This window comes from Paramisgurnus dabryanus, chromosome 1, assembly GCF_030506205.2.
Source record: "Paramisgurnus dabryanus chromosome 1, PD_genome_1.1, whole genome shotgun sequence".
In the NCBI taxonomy this organism is placed as follows: Eukaryota; Metazoa; Chordata; class Actinopteri; order Cypriniformes; family Cobitidae; genus Paramisgurnus; species Paramisgurnus dabryanus.
The window spans coordinates 65,977,862-65,999,416 of record NC_133337.1 but is presented as its reverse complement, the minus strand read 5'-3'; the positions used below and the strand labels follow the sequence as shown (position 1 = coordinate 65,999,416).

Here is a 21,555-nt window from a genome sequence, read left to right as displayed (position 1 = left end):
GAGTCGGCGCTACACAATAATCCAGTACAGATCCGAAGGGAGAGAGAGAGGCACACACGCACTCTGTCGAGAACACCAGCACAGTCACCACACGCAACAGAGGGATGATACACGCCGCCCTGAAGGTGGATGACAGGCGGAGATGGAAGATGGAAAATCCAAGTTCTCAGACGGGTAATCCACTGTGAAATCCTGATGTTGAAGAGCCACCCGGAAACCACTGGTCACCGCCTAAAAACGAAGCGAACCAGCGGTTCCGAGAAACAACAGTCGTTAGAGTCAATAATCCACAATGGTAAATAGGTGTACTCCACTCACGGGTGATGATGCAAACCGGAGAGAGAGAGAGACAGCTGGTATACCGCCTTGAAACGAAGCGAACCAGCTGTACCCAGAGACAAACAAAGTCAATAAGATCCAGAACTCCACAGGCGAGCGGTCCGGGTGAAGACGAGTCCCCGAACGCCGAAACCAAACCTGGGGTAACAAGAGGAACAGACAGGGAGCGACTGACAAGACAAGGCAGGGCAGCAGGACTGTGATAAACAATGAGCGCGCAACGAAGGACAGGACTACGTGCAATATAAAGGAAAAGGTAAACGAGACACCACCGGTGAACAATTACCGAAACAAGGGGGCGGAGTTAGTGAACACACGAGGAACCGGCACCACAGGTAAACAACACACGCACACAGATCACACAGCCATCGATCACCCAGCAGTCATGACATGTTTCCGCAACCAGGGAGGTATAATGGATTGTAATTGCAACAACATTTTTAACACAAATTAAGTGGATATATTGTAAAAATAGATTTTATTTAAATTGTACAATTGTATAATTTTTTTTTAAATGTATATACTTTGTTATATTTAAGAAAACAGTAGTGTACCTCAAATTCATGTCTGTGGTGTTACAACAATGGATGTTGCCCCTTTTAGAAAAGGGGAAAATCTCTTTGGACTACTTCCTGTGTGTAAAGGTCATTGCAGGTGCTGGTTGATCTGAGGGGTGCATGTTGAGTGCATCCTTTCTTATTAATTTTCTTAACGTTAGCTACATTTCTGAGAATTTTATGTGTCACACTTTATTAGTGTCTGTGGTGTTATGTTTATAACTTGTGGATTTTAAATATTTCATTTCAGTGCAAACTGAGCTGTGATAAAAATCCATTAAATTAACATTTTTTTCCTGTAGGTTAAAGAGTTGTTTGAAAATAAATGTTATTTTTTTCTTTGCAGTCTTAAAGGTCTGAAAATAACTTTTGAGTGGTTTCTTAATTTATTGCATAGCACTATACACTGTCAAAAAAAAGGCCAAAATATGGTCCCTTTCTGTCACTGGGGCAGTACCAACTACAAGTCCTAATATGTACTATTTCAATTCAATTCAATTTTATTTATATAGCGCTTTTCATAATTGTTTAATTGTTTCATAGCAGCTTTACACTAATAGATGCAGAAGAAAACACAGAAAAATCGTGTTTATAAGCAGCAGAATACAGCGGTTAAGATTAACCGTACTAGCGAACGTAGTAATAATGTAACGTGCATATAAGAGGCTGCTAAATTAAGCCAATGTCAGCAGACGCCCCAGGGGTTGAAAAAACCCTACGGGAAAAGTCCTAGGAGGGAAAAAACTCTTGGGATAGAACCAGACATAACTGATTCTATAGAGGATATATTATATAATATAGGTACAATTTTATACAAATAGGTATATATTTATATTTAGTACAGAAACACTTTGGTACCAAGATGTACCTTTGTGGTACTAATATGCACTTTTTAGGTGCAAGGGTGTACTTTTTAAAAGGGTACTGCTGACAGCTAGGGAACAATTTTTTAACCATTTTATCAGAGATGTATAAAGTACTAGCGACCCAGACTTGAGTAAAAGTACAAGTGCTCTATCAAAAAAGTGACTTGAGTAGAAGTTGAAGTGCTCTTTAAGCACAGCACTTAAGTGGAAGTACTAAAGTATTAAACATGCTTTGTACTTAAGTATTGCAAGTAGTTTATTTTAAAATATACTACTCAAGTACTGAAAGTAAAAGTACAAGTATTGTGTAATGTAGTTATTAAAGAAAACAGTCAAAAGTTTGAATATAATATTGTTTATATTATTTCAAATGTTTAAGCTAAAGGACACTTACAATTCCTTTGGCTGTAGCAGGAGTACAAGGACATGAATGTTCAGATAATTCAGATTGATTTAACTGATATGGCGATAGAGAATTCAGAATTAATGAAATATTAGTTGATAAAATGGTAATAGGTAAAGGTACAAGGTGTTTCATTGAATTTAGGTTTCCTTCTTTCGCGCACACTCGCCCTTTCTTGCGCATTCTCTCTCTCTCTGTCTTTCTCGCGCACTTTGGTTCTCTCTTCGCTTCACATTTGTCAACAACCCTGGCTCATATTTGTGAGTGAGAGGTTGGGAGGGGTCGCCCTTTACTATCTCCAATTGGTTCAGACCACCATGTGACCATGATTCGTAACATTTGAGAGTAACGAGTAACTATGCAGCACATAAAAAATGTATTGGAGTAAAAGTATTAAACTCAAAGAAAAAATGTACTGAAGTAAAAGTGGAAGTAGGAGAAAAAAATAATACTTCAGTAGAGTACAGATACTGTCTTTTAGTACTTAAGTACAGTAGTGAAGTAGTTCTACTTCGTTACTATACATCTCTGTTTGTAATGCATCGCTTTGAGAATTTCTTTTTTTTTAAAACACAAAGCTAGCTGCATTTCATATGTAATCCTAAATTATAGTTATATTTCATTTTAGAGATACTTGGAAATATGTGTGCCCTAATGAACTTCACTTTCCATGGCTAGAATTAATCTTCATATACTTCTTTTAAATATAATAAAAAGGATTAGACTTAACTCGGTCCAACAATCTAAAGCACAGAAAACTAAATTTTTCATGTTTTTTCCCTATATAGTTAAAAAAACAATAACACACTTAAATACAATCTAATGAGACCTCAAATGGGACACCACAATAGGATATTCAGGGAAGTCCTGCACCGGACAAAAGATGACGCCAAAGCGAACCAGATTACCGGCCCATAACTCAATATCCATTAATCTAGTAGAGTTTTCAGGAACAAATACAGACAGATTTATAAGGGATAACAGCAATTGTGCCATGATGTTTTACCCCCCACTCTAAAGTGATCTGTAATCCTCACTATTTACAACACTCCTGCTAAACAATGATACCAGATGTGTTCTGTCTCAAAGAGAATCAGGTCAGACATGTAACAGGTAGTAATCTCTTTCTGTTTCTCTCTCTATATTTCTGTCTTAGAGACAGTTAAACAAACCTGTGTTTGTGGATGAGATGAGAACCATCTCAAATATTCATGTGTCCTCAAAACATTGTTCCATTTAATGTAAAATATGAGCAACACTCAGTTTTAAAGTGTTTTGGTGACAGTTGGTCACACACATAACGAATAACATTTAATATTAACGCATGTACAGTAGGTCCCCAAAAATGGTCCCTAGCAGTTGCTGGGGAAGTACCCTTACTAAAAAAGTACACCTGAAGAGTTAATTTTAGTACCTCTTTTTTAAATTATACTGCCCCAGGTACAGTACAGCTTGGGACTATTTTATGACAGTAAATTGTATGACCAATTTTTTTCTGACAGTATCACAATAAATCAAGATGTATCAACTAGTTATAAAATATAGTCAGAATGTATTTTCTGTGCTGATTGGGTGAGATATGAAACAGACTTAATTCGGATTTGCTCAAATATTTTACTGTAACATGATCTGTTTTGAAAAAATAAATAGTTTATGTGTATTGATCTTGAGGTCGGGTTTCCGTAGAGCATTTCCATGTCGGAAGTCGACACCAGAATGGAGAAAAAAAATAATGAAAACATTACTTTTAAGCGCTCAAATGATCTTGCATTATGTTTAAATTAATAATGCCATCAATTAAACTGCAGCATCAACATAATGGCTTGTTGATTTCTGTTTGTTTCTATTTGCCTGGTTACAAATCCTGTCAACTGTTACTGTATCTCAGGAAACACACCATCTTTTATCATTCATTAAAACAAAGTATAAAATCGAAAGCGGATTCACCTGGTGCTAACAATGCCATTATTATGTATTTGATTCTAGACAAACAAACTGAAAAAAAATCCCTAGCAAACATGCTGATAAGATGTATATCGTAAATGCAAGCCTTTACCATAAATGTAATGTATACATTCCTTCAATAAACTTGTGATAATACATTAAATACACCTGCAACTAAAAGAAAAAAGTATGTTATGTTGTATCTTGTAGGTTTGCGTGTTGCAGTATCCACCTTTCAATCTCCTGACACCACAAACTAAGCAACTTCAGTACTGAATTAAAATGCCTGTCTCTAATCTGGCATTTACTTTAAGAGGGTTTGCTCCATCACAGGATAAGTAAAGTGATTAACTTTGAATACTGGTGCTGCCATGAGAAGCTTGTCCAACAATAACATTTACAGCTGATTAACCTGGGGTCAACAATTAACCTGCAGTCTGTCCCTAGGACCTCCAGAGCCCACAAGCCAGTGCCCAGTAGTTCATCATGTAGAAGGAAAGCCAGCTGAGAGACCCAAACCAAGTGAACTGAGAAATTCAACATGTGTCCGTGTTATACACACTGTCAGTAAAATATGATCCCTAGCTGTCACTGCATTCGGCGGTAATACAACTTTGCAACTCAAAGAGCTCATAATTATCTCAAAGGTAAATATTGGTGCCAAATGTATACATATCCACACCTAAATGGTAAATATTAGGACCCTTATATAGGGTATTGCCCCAGTGACATCTAGGGACAATTTTTCTAGTAAACAAATTATTTTTGTAATATTTTTTTGCACTGTTGCCTTACAGAAAAAAAGGTCCTTTTTTGCACAAGTATTAAACAAATAACATATATCTGAACATCTTCAACACAAGACATATTTGAGAAGCTTAATGTTGTAAGATTTTAAAATAAAGTTGATCAAATAAAACTGAAATGATTGTTTTTTTGTATTCTCTATAGCGCTAATCCTTACTGAGATCTCAGCTCTGTCAGACTGGACAGGTGGTCATATCAGAAAACAGTGTTTAAGAAGATTTCCTTTTATTTTCTTAATTGTAATAATGAAATATTAAAATAAATACTTTACTATGTATTTTCAAAAACAGTAAATATAAAGGTCAGCCAAAAGTGTCATTACATGGCTGCAGTCTGCTGTCCACCCTCTATATCTCTCTCTCTTCTTCATGTACTAAACTACAAAAGCAGTTTATCCCTCTCTTTAAGTGTCTTCAATAATCTGCCTCATACCTTTTACTCCAGCTTACAGCAAACTAAGTCATCTGGCAATCTGTCTGTGTGGACAAATCTTTAAGATCCAACAGTACCAGACCACAACAAGGGACTACAAAGTTTGAGGCAACGCTTTCAGTAATGTATGATGCCGACGTTTTCTAATCTAAAAAATGAATGCTGGAGCATAAGAAGATGCTCATCATTGAGCACAAGCTGTTGGCTTGGGCTTTTTTCTGCTTTTCTATATTTCATGTTGCCCAGTTTGAGATGCCAGTGCGTTTGTTAATTCATGGTGCACTTGTCTTTACTTCAGTCACAGCGAAATCTCTCAGATGTGCGTTTGTGATTAAAACTTAAGTGGAAAATGTCTGTGCATTCTAAGTAACAAAGTAAAACTTTGATGTTTTACACTGTAAAAAAAATCCGTAGAAATTACAATGTTATTGCAGCTGGGTTGCCGGTAATTTACCGTAGATTTACATTTATGTTATTTACTGGCAAGAGTTTGTTCAAAGTTAAATAAATTTTAAATATTAACAAGTCTTTATCTTTACAGAATAAAACTATACAATAACAGCCTTATGCAAAGCATTCTGGGAACCAGAAATCATCATCAACCTTTTTCTGTTTTTTGCTTCAGATTTTGTTTCCCAGAATCTTTTGCTTGATGCTTTTTTTTGTTTTACTCTGTAAAGACAAAGACTTGTAAATGTTTAATGTTCATTTAAGTTTGAACAAAATATTGCCAGTAAAAAACATAAATTTAAATCTACGGTAAATTACCAGCAACCCAGTTGCAATTTCTACGGAATTTTTTTTACAGTGTAGCTGCAAATATTGTTTAGGACTGCAAATACTGACGATAAATGCAATATGTGATAACTTGCTTAATAATGTGGTACACTGTGGGATACAATAATGGTTTAAGTTTTAAGTTTAAAACCAATTTAAATTATAATAAAATATATTTAAAATATATTTTTTGTGCACTGAAAAAAGTTCTTTGCTGCCTCAATTTTTTGTGTAATTAGCTCGGCTTTATAAGTCATTTTAAGACATGAGTTGCTACAATTTATAAAATGAAGTTGACTTATGTTAAAATGTTAAAAAAAAGTTAAAATGTTAAAAAAAAGTTAAAATGACTCCTAAATCTGAGTTTAAAAAACCTTTAAAAGAACATAGTTCTTAAAAAATGGTACAAAAGTTGTCACTGTGATGGTACCGTTTAAAAAATGCCCTTATACACATACCATTTTTGGTACAGAAATACACCTTTGAGGTACCAATATGCACCTTTAGGTACAAAAGTGTATTTTTTTAAAAGAACCACCTAAATACCTGTGAAGCTTCATATATGTTAACTCTCTTTAACTGTTTAAGCACCTGCCATTGTATTTCTGAAGCCTGGATTCCAACTTGGAATTTTAAGTTCGACACAAACAAGTGGGAAACTTTTGGTAATTCCAACACAATTTACGGATATTTTCATCAGCAACATTTATCCATAATTTAAGACTGGGAATTGCCAACTGAGAAGTCTTAATGTTGAAACAGAAGATTTTAATAGTATTTTAGTCTGGTCCCTTTGCAGTCATGGCAGGCACTTATAAAGATTTAAAGATTTTGTCTGCAGTTTAATCTTCCTGCCTCTTGATGAGAACAACAGCATATATCTCTTGGAAAACAACCCAGGATACAGATTTTTGTTGGGCGTGCGTTGCCTACACACAACACAAAATGAAACTCAGCCAGCAAGCAAAGCAATTATTTCTTATTTGAACATTTTAAGAATGGCAACCCAGGTATGGCTCAGCACACTTAATAAAGCACCAATGCTCGTTAGACTTTCATGAAAACACTGTTTTCTTCCCTGAAGGAAATAAATCAGTCTTCCTCCTCACCGGCCCTGACCCAGGGGTCACATTTTTATAGATGGCTACTTCATCATCTGGCAATCTGTTCTTGGACTGCACAAAGAAGATGTGCAACTGCTCGCACTGACATGGGTGACCTTTTCTCTGATCCTTGAAAACAAGTTGAATTGATAAAAAACAGGTAAATTCAGACAAATATATTATCATGCCACTTACAAGTGCATTCAAGCGTCAAGTCATGAAAAAGAGTGTCGCTACTTTACCATAACATTGCTTTTTTACCATGTAAATGTTACTGATAGATATGGTGATTATGCAAAAAAAAAAATTATATTATATCATATATTTCAGCCTGATCTCATGAAAATTTTATGTATTTCACATTTTTAATTCATTGTATTTACGACATATCGATTCATACGAAGTGAATCATACAAAAACATACAATTGTCATACAAAAACAAAAACAAACAAAAATGGATGAATAAAGCATAAGAATTTCTCGTACAATACTGTATGTACGAATTGAGATAGCGTTGTACATTTTTTGTAGTTTAATTGCATTGTATTAGTATTGAAAAACTGCCTGACGTAATTTGGAGAATGACTAAGTAAGGTTCTTCTGATTTGGTTCTTCTTACGAGAGGGCACATTTAACCTCTTGACCCTGGTCACATCTGCACTTGGAAGATGGGATAAATAAATCACAACACAAACCAGACAAATCACCACAAAATGGCCATGTAATGCATTTACGCCGATGTTTCCATGATGCAAAAGGATCATTAGGTATAACGCAATAAATATCAGAAACGTAAACCTATGAACACTTTGTGTTTTTTTGATGTATCATTACTGGAGTCTGACCATAGGTTTTCTTTGGGGGGTAATAAAATCCCATTTAAATCTGCTCTAGCCAGCACTTTGTCTGCCATTTGGTCCCAAAGGGTGAAAGAAAAAAATATGAAGCTGAAGAACAGCAATAATATAATACAAGTAACAGGATTATGTGTAATGAGGATTCTGCCTCACACCAAAGGTGATAAAGTGTTAAGTATATAGAGTAAACACTGTCCTCATTTGCCTGTGTAGAGCAATGCAATCACCCGGCTTTAGTGTGCTGATCTGATAAATGGACTACTTGCCAAACCAATTACGAGATCAGGATCACCCTGGCCTACATATCTACATTATAGGGTCTCAGACAGAAAATTAGGCCTGCGTGAGAGGTCATGCAAAAATCTGTGTTTATCATGTTTTATTGATTGAGACTTAACACTGAAAAAATGTGCTATAGTCACACAGCTGTTTACAGTTACTTACTGTAAATTTAAATTGATGGCAACAGTTTGTTGAGATTTTGCTTTCCAGAACTATTTGAATGAGGCTGTTATTTTAGTTTGATTCTGTAAAGATAAAGACTTGTTAATGTTTAATGTTTATTTAACTGTTGCCAGTAAATAACATCAGTTTAAATCTACAGTAAGTTACTGTAAACATCTGCCAGTAATACTGTAACTTTTAACAGTGCTTCTGAATAGGTTAGTGGTTGAGTATTGCATTAGCAGCAAAAAAGTTCTTTGGTTTAAACACAGGAATACTGATGAAAATTATTGGTAAACGTTCAAAATATGTATATTTTTCTTTTTTTTAATGTTTGGAGCCTGCATCTGTTGCCATTTACTTCCATTGCGAGATCAGCGTAAAATATTCAGAGTTTTGTATTCATGCAGGTTTTTGTGTTCATTTACAGGTTTTGTTTTCATACATAAGGGTTAGTAAATGATTGATGGTGACCGAATTTTCATTTTCGGCTGAACTAAACCTTTATTACAAACAGAACAACGCCATGCAAGGGCCTGTTGAGACCTCATAAAATATTACCATGTCCAAATAATGGAAAAATAATGCATGCCATATTTCACCCCATACCAACACCTCGAGCTCATCTTGTGCGTCTTCACTTTGTGAAGTAAACCCGCCTTCATTCGCCACCCTCCAATCATAGGCCGTTTAAACGCGCCAGGATGCTGAGCGCACTTTCATGAATGAAGACAACAATCCTCCGGGGACCAGAGTCACATCACCGCACTGATATTACAACCAGGATCTTACTGTTGCCCGTACAAAGCATGGGAACACGAGTTAAAGAGTCTCTCTGTGACGATGAAACACCCCAAACTATGACATTTGGACGCTTTGCAATATAGGAATGCCGCACCCTAAACTGACAGGGATGGGGACCGCGACTTCTTCTTCAGGACAGGCGCCTTATGTTTTTCGGCTTGTCAAAGTTAAACGAATATAGTCTTAAGTATAATGGCCGACTACAGACTGTTTTCAGAGGGATGGCAACTTTTAACAACCCTCTCTTGGACATCCGGAGACTCTTGCAAAAACTTGTGATCATGTTTTCATTTGGCGCTATATGCGTATCTCTTCTCTACCTTTTGCTGGGATGCTGCGAGTCGGACATCTCGAACAACGCACAGCCGTGGACTTTAACTGAATGGTACCGCGAGGGCGACAACAAAACCTTGTTAAGAGAAATATTAAAGTCGCCGGGTTACGTGCTGGAGGAGAGTGTGGATGCAAACAGCTCCGGGAAAGATTGGACTGCAACACGACGGCTTCCTCAGGCTCTCATCATCGGAGTTAAGAAGGGAGGGACGCGAGCGCTGCTCGAGTTTCTGAGACTTCACCCGGACATCCGAGCTCTCGGCTCCGAACCGCACTTCTTTGACAGACACTACACGCGTGGACTCAACTGGTACAGGTAATAAACTCACAGTGGACACGAACTTCACCACTTACAGTAGTTACATCACAACATTTTTTTTGTTTCTTTAAAAATGAAGGCAATGCCACTGTAAGAAAGCCGGTCAAAATATGTACCCCAGCTGCCACTGAGAAATACTGATAAAAAAATCCTCATATACATTTGGTACCAATATCAAGGTACTAATATAAACTCTTTAGGTGCAGAACTGTACTTTTAAGAAGCGTACAGCCTTAGTAACAGCTAAGGTACATATTTTTAAAAAAAATCTTAAAGTGAATAATTTTTTGGTTCCCCAAAGTACTTTTAGGTTCTCAATTAACCATTTATTTCTTTTTATAGTCTTCACTTTCAGAAAAAAGGTACAACAGTTATACCTTTTTGTTACATGGGACAGTGCCTTTTAAAAAGGTCCTCATCTGTACCATTTAGGTACAGATATGTACCTATTGGTGAGGGACCAATATGGTACCAGTGTGTAACTAAAGAGGGACCAATATGTACCTTTGAGGTAGCCTACAAAAGTGTACTTTTTGAAAAGGTACCGCCCCAGTGACAGCTTTGGTACCTTCATGTAGCCTACCTTTTTCTGAAAGTGTGTGGAGCATTTTGTGGAGCATTTTTGTAACAGAAACATTCTTTTTAGGGAGCCATACAGCCCGACAAAGAACCTTTAAGGAACCTTTATTTTTGACAGTGATATTTTGATAGTGTATTTAATTTTTTTCGTCCTTGCTAAATTCCCTTAAATTGGAGCGTCTGTAAAATAAATAAATGTTAACACAATCCTATTGCATTGATGAGTTTGTACATTCTTAAAGATAAAAGTGCCTAAAAGTGTTTTGCAATACCATTAAAGAACCCTTTTTGGTTCCCCAAAGAATCTTTCAGTCATGATTCCTCAAAGACCCATTTGTGTCTTATCTTTATATTGTCTGAAGAACCTTTTGCACTACAAACAGAACAGTTAAAGGTTCCTTGTTGAACCATACTAACCAACACAGAAGCTCTTGCAAAGCTTTTATAAGTGGGCCCACTGTCTTAAAAAGCGTAACTTTACCGATGCATAACATCAGTGCAATTCACTCATTAAAAGTCACAGAAATATCCTTAAGCATATTTTTATGATACATGGTATGCAGTTGAACATAGGGAATATCACAATATTCATAAAGCTTTAAATAAGAGAAATAATGCCATCTGGCCATTGTAATCCACTGAAGTGGGACTGGATGTTGACAATGTTAATCACCTTTGGAGCTGTTGCCAGATGTTCCTTTATATTGAGAAGAACACTCACTGTATGTCTCAGCTGTCCCAGCTGTTTCTGTCTGAGACACCACAGTAAAATGCTAAAACTTAAAATAAAGCTGCTTTACAAAGTAATGCATACACTCTTAAAATAAAGGTTCTTCACAGCGATGCCATATAAGAACCAGCTGGTGACTTTTCTTCTGAGGGGCGTGAGTTCAAAATATGTATCTTCGTAGTGTTGCATTTGTTGTGTTATGTGAACCTATGTGCATCATGGATCATGTCACGTTCCTGCTGCACACACGTCGAAAGGGTTTATGATAAAAGAGACACGTTCACAAAATAATTAAGCAATTATGTATCTGGCAAGCGAGAATGTCTCTTTTATCATAAACCCATTCGAAGCGTCTGAAGCAGGCAGTTATTTTGATATGAAGCGTGATGCACATATGTTCACATGATACGCAAACACATATTTTGTCATGATGAGCCACACACGAGACGGGCTAAATACATGTTGTGATGAGCTTTGCATCATGTGCCCTCGACAAAGAAGTCACCAACAGCCACTGATTCTGCACCACGCTGTCAAAGTTGAGCGATCAGCTTGGTCATCTGCATTTTATGGATCAGATTCGGGTTTGTATTGATAAGGTATAAAGACAATATTATCTCCTGTTGTGAGCTGATCTTCCAAATATGGTAATGTGCTTCACATTTCCCTCACTCTGTATTTGACCAATCACAATGCACTGGATAGCTGGCCAATCAGAGCACACCGCGCTTTTCAGAACGATGAGCTTTGTACAAATCAACGTGTTTCAGAAAGGCGGGGCATAGAGGAGCAACAATAATGTACGCTTCATGTTTTTTTGCACCAAACACATTGTATTACACACAAAAAAAAAATATTTTAGCAGCGTAATTGGGGCTTAGAAGACGCATTTCTGTGAAGGTTCTTCAGATGTTAAAGGTTCTTTATGGAACCATACAGGCGAAAATAGTTCTTCAACAGTATCGTCCAGCACCTTAATTTTTAAGTGTGCATGTCTTCTGTGATTTCAACTTGATTCAAACATCCTGGCATGAGTGAACCAAAAGAAACAGATAGTTTGAGTTTATATTGAATACATCTTTTAACATTGTGTTACTGAAGGATAAGCTAGAGATTAATATGTTGTGGACTTGTACTGTCCAGATCAATACTATATTTGTTTGTACAGTATGTCTAGAGAAAAGCGTGACAGGTTGATCAACAAGCTCATCACAGATTCTGTCAGTATCTTCAATAAAGTCACACCGTTCAATTTTATGGCTTGTCACGCTGCCTTCGAACTGTTGGGAGAGTTGACAAAACTCAATTACTTACCCTTAAAGCAGTGTGATTGATTGTTTTGTCAATTCTCAATTGGCTTGCTTAGTCCATATAATCAGTCCATAGCTAAATAGTCAGTGCCTTGAAAATATTTGAATTGTGAACATTTGAAGTATTTGCCTGTAAAGATATCACTTTGATATTCCTTTGTGTGCATGCATGCATGGGTGTGATGTTGGCACATAAACCCTCGGAGGAAGTCTTTGAACAGAGAGGAGGCAGATTGTGATCTTGCTGGGAGCAGATGGACCTCACAGCATGACAGGCCACTTGACATTATTGCGAGACCTGTCAATTGATCTTTAACCCGAGTCACTTTTTCCACCGAACATAATGATGTGTGCCAGGGACTTCATATGGTCGTAGGACCTATAGATATCTGGCCAATCACAAATCTCGGTTCAACTTCCCCAGGTCTAATGGAATGGACCGGTCATTAATCTTGTTATCAATGGTAGATTAAATCCGTAGGCGTATGCGGGGGAAGGGATGTTGGTTTCACAATCTCAATTCAGATCTTTAACAAAGAGAAAATAAATGACGGCGGGTATAAGACCTAAAACATGGGTGAGGTGATAGATTATTGTTTCATCTTATAAGTGTTTCTCCAATCGACTAGACCCAATGTTTGACCTTGAGTTCACGCTTGTTTTAAACCGGTTTGGCGGATTCACAGATTCGGTTACAATTAGCAAGAGGCTTCATCCTGCCATAATCACCACAGAGACTCCAAGTTCATGTTTCAGGCGCCTATACGCTGTCACTTTCCCCTGAAAGAAATCTATTTGGTGTAAGTCACCCTCAATACTGCCTGAGATAGATCATTCAAATGCAATAGAGAACTGTCAGCGGTGTATGGGGGAAGGCTATTTGAGGTTAAAATGACAGATATTACAACATTAGCAATCATCTGCTGTATCCTGTGTAGAGCTTTAGATGTACATTTGCAGTTTTTGAAGTCGACAGAAAAGCATCGATATATTGATCGAGAACTACAGGGTATAGCTGAACGTAAAACCACAGGCCTGATTTCCAGGAACAATTCGGCAAAACAGGCCGTGTGCGTTTCTGCTAAGCCTTTGTGAATTGTTCGCTTGCTATATGACAATAATGCTGTGTCACTCATTGTGAGTGAGCTGAAATTTGATTTGCTGTTGTTGGATCTGATGTCGTCACATTATGTGAATTCATTTGCAATTCATTGAGAGCTCATTAAAATCATTTAAATTCATACCCCCGGTTTGAGCCAAACCTGGCTTGGCAGGAGATGACTTTTTTAGTGTGCATATGTTTGCACAAGAGGCATTGCATTATCTTTGTTATGCAGAAATTAAACAAACCTTTATAACAATTCATACTGTATGCTAAGTCATTATTAATGCTGTCTGTCAATATGAGCACTGCATCTACTTCAAAAGGGGATTTTGAGTATAGACATTAACATAATAACAGGATTATAATTGATGAAAGTTACTTTTTAAGTTATTATAGCTAAAAATGTGACAATACATTTTGACAATCCAGACTAAAGTCTTATATCTTATAATAAGATTAGGAGCATCAAAGTTTGATTTCAGTCATTGATATGGCCTTAATCTATGTTCTTTACATTACGGTATGTAGGATGATTTTATGTAAATCAGTCAGAATCGAAAGAGCAAATCCAAGATTTGACTATGCTTAAAGTAAAGATTGTAGAAGTATGATGTGAGTAGTGTGTGTCTGTATTGGCATAAGTATACTGTACTTTAGGATTAGATGCTCCATTGGTAATTCAGCTCTCATTAGGGGTCTCAGGGGAGCAGGGATGGGGATAGGGCGTCTGAGCCCCTCTATGATGGATGTTTCTGGGAAGTGGACAGGGCACAGTTACAACTGACTGGCTTCTTAATGGCCTCTGTATGCAAAGAAACGGATGGCTTGGCTCAATCACACACACACACACACACACACACACACACACATAAACATACTTCATCATGCCGGTTTTATACAGCTTGTGAATTTAAAGTATATTTCTGAATACTTAATGCTTACTTAGTGTCACTTTACTCACATTAGTGTGAGAAACACAGCAGAATTGTTTAGAAAACATTATATTAGTTATGTACCTTAATGCACAACAATTGCACAATATTAAAAGGTGCATTGGGTAACTTTAACATGGAAATCTGACTTTTTCTTTAAGTGCTATAATTGGGTCCCCATTGCTTTTATCAACCTAGAAAATGTGGAAAAGATCAACCCAGTAACTTAGTTTTGGTAAACCATTCTCTTCAAGCATGTGAGAAAATAGTTCATTGAAATTTGGTTGTTGTGATGTCAAAAAAGGGGATAACACCGCCCCTTAATCTGCACTTTCCAACCATTGCACTGCCATTTAGTGCAGAGATGAGCTAATTTGCATTTAAAGGACACACCCAAAATTAGACATTTTTGCTCAAACCTACAAAATGGCAATTTTAACATGTTACAATAAATTATTTATATGGTATTTTGAGCTAAAACTTCACAAACGTACCCTGGAGACACCAAAGATTTATGTGACCTCTTAAAAAAGTGTTGTGAAATGTTCCCTTTAAGAAGGATCTCTTGACAGAAATGTAATATAATCTACATAACTATATTATCATTGGTGTATTAAGACCTTACATAATGAATTGTATTGTTTTTATTACATAGAAGTCGCTGTCATGTTTCTATAGTAGCCCTACACGGACAAGCTCTTCTACAGAGCGTTTCATCCCTACGTTGTCTCAGATGACGACATGTTTGTCCTGTGGCAGCTATCATACAATATGCGTTTTGAACTTGAGGGGTGATGTGTTGATTGCAATTCGCAATCTCACCACTAGATGCAGCTAAAATTTACACACACCATCTTTAACAGAGTAAATCATTGTTGTTTTATTTTTTCTCCATGTACAGTTTTAGTGCATTGTAAAAATAAATTGTTGGTTTAAAAAAAATAAATAAGTTTTTGCCTGAGTTAATTCAACTAAAAAATATTGTTGACACAATATTTGTACAAAATTTTTTTCAACTAATATTTTCAAAGTCAAATCAAGTCAAATTTTTAAGGCAACCAGCTATAAACTTTTTTGAGTTGAACCAATAAATCTTTATTTCCATTGAACACGCCCACACTGAAAGTTACTTTGAATGAAAGCGTCTACCAAATGTAAATGTAAAACTGTTACATTAACTGGGAGAAAATTCATTTATAGTAATAAATTAAAGTCCAGGATCTCAGACAAAATGGACACCAATCACCAAAACATTGACTTTTTGCTTTTCTGTCTGTAGCTCCTTTCTTAGTTTAAGTCTGATTATATAATTTTATTGTAGGAAAGCAGTGAAATCCAAAAATCTTTCAGTGCAAGTAAATTCTTTCTTAAGGTAAAAGTAAAAGATAATTGTATTACACATATTCATTGGAATGAAAACATTCTTATCACATCCATTTCTGTAGTCGATGCCTGGACATGAGACGGAGTAATTGCTTCACATCTGTTTGTGCACAGCAAGCTGCTGATGAGGCCATAGAGCAGCCCATCTACAAACTCCACCTGCCACCCCCGCACCAGCTGAGACCCAAATTACCATACCCCCATCATGATCAATACCCACGGCACCATTTGGTTTATTCAGTATACCTCCGAGAGGCCCAGCCAAATGTAGCCTCAATTAGGGGAGACCTATCCACTGGCTCCTATGGGCTCTCGGGATTGGACAATACTGAGCAATGGGGAAACAATGAAGTAGCTTCAAAGCTCACAGAGAATCCATATTTCTTAGATTGATTTACCATTTATGTTCTGAGACATTTCGCGAACAAAGACCTACCTAAACCCAGGTCCACTTAAAACCAGACCTGCCTCTGCATGGCAAACTTTCAAAGTGTTCATTCTTTGATAAGATTATTATTTTGTAAAAACTGTAATTCGACAAACCCACAATGCAGATAGTGTTTGCAAAGTCAAATACTCATACTCTGTCAGAAAAATGGTCCCTAACTGTCACTGGGGTGGTACCTTTTTAAAAAGTACAACTTTATACGTAAAGAGTTCATATTAGTACCTCAAGAGTACATATTATTATCTTAAAGGTACATGTTGGTATCAAATGCATACATAATTTTACCTATTGGTACACGTTAGTACCTTTCTGTACATATTTTGACCATTTGGTCTGACAGTGTAGAGTTATGTAAGTGAGAGTTTAAAAATCTACAGTAAATACTTTGCACAATCCTCTGGATTTCTTAACTGTAGTCAGCGGACATCACAAAGCACCTTGCATTAGCTAGAGGACAAAATCGAAGAGGCACAAAGTGTCCACTACAAGTCACATCAGTAGAAGCGAGTGAATAATTAATGGTGAGATCTAATAGACTTGCTGGCCCTATAATAGGCGAAGGTAAACAGTGAAGTCTTTAAGCTAAGTGCTTTCTCAGATGAAGTCATTGATAATGCAGGGCGTTCTGGGGATTGGCATAGTCGGTGTGGTCCTCCATCGATAGGAGCTTGCGCGTTGCAGGGACGGCTGGCACAGCAATGTGAGTCCGTCTCCTGCCAGAGGACACTGGAGGCATCATATGGCCTGTCCTCTATGACCCATCTGAACAGCATGATGGACGATAAGTCTTTGTCATTTCTTTGATGATGTACAGTCAGATTTGTTGGATCTCTTTTGTTGGCATATTATAAGACTTGTATACATTTAAATAGTGCATCCTTGAGGAGTCTTTAAAGAGCTTTTAAATCTGATTGGTTGGGAAGGGAGAAAGGGATTCCAGAGTTACTTATTGTGAGAGAGAGAGAGAGAGAGAGAGAGAGAGAGAGAGAGAGAGAGAGAGAGAGAGAGAGAGAGAGAGAGAGAGAGAGAGAGAGAGAGAGAGAGAGAGAGAGACAATATCGCTTAGATTACCCGCAAAAAGACCTTTATATGTCTTTGCGTGTACTTAGCCATAGCAAACATTGTAAATTTACCATTATTAGTATGTTACTAGGTCACTACAATATACTGTAGCTTTGCACAATTAACTTACAAATATTGCATATAGCAATAATATAAGCTCAGATAAGGTTTGGTTAAAGTCAAATTTCAACTTTGTCAATATCAACTCATAGAAAAATTCAGGATATCTCAATGTGCTTTTAGATGGCGAGTTTTTGAAAGCCATTAGCTCGTGGTACTTGCGTTTTTAAGGAGTTGTTTTTGCATCCAACCATTTAAAAAAATTCTTCCATGGCCAGGGATGTATAAGGATTGATTGGTCTTCCTGGCTAACAACCTTCTTGCTGATGTTTGGTTGGGCCATTTCGCTCGAGTTCTCTTATTGAGTCTCTGCCACAGATATCTTCATACTCGGCTATAAACTGTAAGTCTGCTATGTCTGGTGTTAGGAGGAGTAACGAGTTACAAAGTTAGTATAGTCTACTTATCACAACATTGTCAGTCGTACAAACCAATAGGGTGTTGAAATGCTATCATGTATACTTTTTATCCAACCACAATCAAATTGACTCTATACTATTCGAATGGCGCAATTTATCAGAATAGTTTTTTTTAACTATGACAAGCCGAAATGAAATAGCTTCGTTTCTCCTATTTCAAAATGTAAGGAGTAGAAAGTACAGATAATATATGCATTTATGCATAATACAAAGATGGTTAGATGAAGGATCATTTATGAATAGATATCCACACATTTATCTATTATAGGCAGCTATTTAAACAATATTCATTTCGATAGTCCACTTTAGACATTTTACTAATTATAAGTAACGTTGTAACTACTTATCAACTACCAATCTTTAGACAATTAGTAAACTGTCTGCTTAATATCTACTAACACTTTATTGTGATGATATCTCAACGGACATTCAACTGTCTAAGTATCTTAGTAGGTGCATGTCAACTTATTTCACTAACCCAAACCTCTTCCCTAACCCCAACCCTTACAGTCTACTAATACTCTAATGACAGTTAGTTGACGTATAGTTGCAAATTATTGAAATTTAGTTGACATGTAGTTGCAAAGTTGTTTATAGTTGGTAGAATGTCTAAAGTGGAATATCAAAATAAAGTGTAACCTAAAGACATAATTTGAATTACTATTTTGTCTTTCAACAAATTTTTCTAGCAGGTGTTACAGCAAACCCTCTGTTTGTTACAATGAACCCCACCTATGCACTGTAAAAAATCCGTAGAAATTACAATGTTATAGCAGCTGGGTTGCCGGTAATTTACCGTAGATTTACATTTATGTTATTTACTGGCAAGAGTTTGTTTAAAGTTAAATAAATTTTAAATATTAACAAGTATTTATCTTTACAGAATAAAACTATACAATAACAGCCTCATGCAAAGCATTCTGGGAACCAGAAATCATCATCAACCTTTCTCTGTTTTTTGCTTCAGATTTTGTTTTCCAGAATGTTTTGCTTGATGCTGTTTTTTTAGTTTTACTCTATAAAGACAAAGACTTGTAAATGTTTAAATGTTAATTTAACTTTGAACAAAATGTTGCCAGTTAAAAACATACATTTAAATCTACGGTAAATTACCGGCAACCCAGCTGCAATTTTTACGGAATTTTTTACAGTGTGGGGTAAGTTATAAATGTTTGGCACTCCTAGATTGATCTCACGGAAATTTTGTGTTATAGTCATGCAAAATTGTTTTAATTTATTTGTGTCCATGGCACAAAATTTTGCTTTTTTTCCGTGCTTTGAGCATTTCACGTCTTTGTCGTGACACTTGCAAACATTTCTATAAATAGTTTCTTGTGTCTGTGGCACAATTTTCTTTTTCGTTTCATTTTATGTATTGTTTTCTCATAAGTTTTTTACTATTTTCTTAACATTGTCTCTTGGGGTTGGGGTTAGAATCACTTTCTGTTACATTTTTAGACATCCTAACCCAAACCCCAACTCTAACCCCAACTCCAAGCAAGAATAGTTTTAAAAGCAGAAGAAACATGTAGAAAAGTACATCCTAATAAAAACTCCAAATCATTCATTTGTAGCAGAGATATGTATGTTGGTTTTGTAAAAAAATTATTCATCTAACTTAAATATTTTTTGAATGATAGAGCCAAAGCCAAAAAGCGTCAGCTTGTGCCCCGCTCTCCCCTACTTGCTTTCGCCCCTGTGACGTTGGTTTGGGGGTGGAGTTAGGTTGGGGTATCACTATTGTTATGTTCCAATAATCGAAAGTTTTTTTAAATTGTCAACTTGTAAAATATGTACAAATTCCTGTGAGATCAGGACACACGCAATTGCTTTTTTCAGAAGCAGGGAATTATTTATCATCTCAAAGCTGGATATTGTGACTTGTAGTCTTTCATAAAACACTGGATGTGGTCATGCTGTAAAGGCAGGTGGGGTGCAGGTGGACCATTAAACCTGGTGGGCCTGTGAGCCTCTTAAAACAAATGAGTCCCATCTGCCAGCGGTAAGAAAGAGATGCATGAATTCCATTTGTTTTTCGGTGTATGTTGGTAACCCTCCGTGATTGATGCTGGTTTCACATCTGCACGATAAGCTGCATTACCGATGCACATTTAGAGCACTCTGGGAGCTGTCTGACTTCTCATTTACAGCCAATAAGAGACACAGTGGACCGTGTGGCTTGGGTTTATCTGCTTGAGGACAAAAGCCATCACCTCATTAGCTCAGTTTTGCTGTGTTAAAGTAGCTCATCTAATGCTGCTGCTAGTGTGGGCGTGATATAGTTTGGACAATCAATACTGTGTTGCAAGTGTAATCCAAGACTTAAGTAAAACATTTCTTGGGAACAGCTAAAGAAAGATTGATTGCAGAATAAAAGCACGTCTACTTTTTCATTCCCTAAACAGGCTGTGTCTCTAAAGAATGAAACTTTGTAAGCTAAAAACTTCTCATACCATTGCTTCCCTATGACAAATAGCTTAGCTGTTTTCCTTATTTTTGGATAAAAGCATCTGCTTAATGCCTTAAAGTAAAAGTAAGTGTACGTTCTTTAATAACTTTCCTAACTTTTCTTCATCTCTCTCAGGAGTATGATGCCAAAAGCTCTCGAGGGGCAAATCGTAATGGAGAAGACGCCCCGATATTTTGTCACCCCGGAGACGCCCGCCCGCATCCATGCCATGTCACGAGACATCAAGCTAATCGTAGTGGTGCGAGATCCCATCACCCGCGCCATTTCGGACTACACCCAGATTATTTCCAAGACCCCCGACATTCCCAGTTTTGAAAAGCTGACTTTTAAGAACAGAACCACGGGTCAGATAGACTCCCTTTGGAGCCCGCTGTACATCGGACTCTACGCCAAGCACTTGGAGCGGTGGTTGGCCTACTTTCCGCTCGCCCAGATCCATTTCGTCCACGGTGAGAGGCTGATAAGCGACCCCGCGGGCGAGCTAGGCCGTGTGCAAGACTTTCTAGGTTTGCAGAGGATCATTACAGACAAACACTTTTATTTTAACAAGACCAAGGGCTTTCCATGCCTCAAAAAGCCCGAAGGCAGTAGCAAACCCCACTGTTTGGGGAAAACCAAAGGAAGAACTCATCCCAAAATTGACCCAGAGGTCATTCGGAAACTTAGGGAATTCTACCAGCCACACAATCTTAGGTTTTATCAAATGGCAGGCATGGACTTTGGATGGCAATGAGTGTTTCTTACTATAAATGTATAATAAGAAACATTTCAGTGGGTGTTGGTACTGTAGATACCTGTGTGTTTACAAAAACTGATAACTAATGGTGTTTGTCTAGATCAGTGTTTCTCAAACTTTTTCAGCCCAAGGACCACTTCATCTTCCAATATTTTTCTGAGGACCACCTAACAGAATCTGACTCTAACACGCCCCCAAAAAAACAACAAAATAGGAAGGATAAGCTAAATTTAAGTTTAATATGCAACTGTTTTAAGTCAAAAACTAATTTTTTA

General features: G+C 37.0%; 1 protein-coding gene across 1 annotated transcript; it reads left to right on the top strand.

Moving 5' to 3' along the window:
- The first annotated feature begins 9,256 nt into the window (after positions 1 to 9,256).
- Positions 9,257 to 21,546, top strand: hs3st3l (heparan sulfate (glucosamine) 3-O-sulfotransferase 3-like). Its single transcript, XM_065257683.2, has 2 exons — positions 9,257 to 9,983; positions 20,659 to 21,546. Exons 1-2 carry the CDS (start codon positions 9,481 to 9,483, stop codon positions 21,275 to 21,277), a joined length of 1,122 nt encoding a protein of 373 aa, XP_065113755.1. The 5' UTR covers positions 9,257 to 9,480; the 3' UTR covers positions 21,278 to 21,546.
- The last annotated feature ends 9 nt before the right edge of the window (positions 21,547 to 21,555 follow it).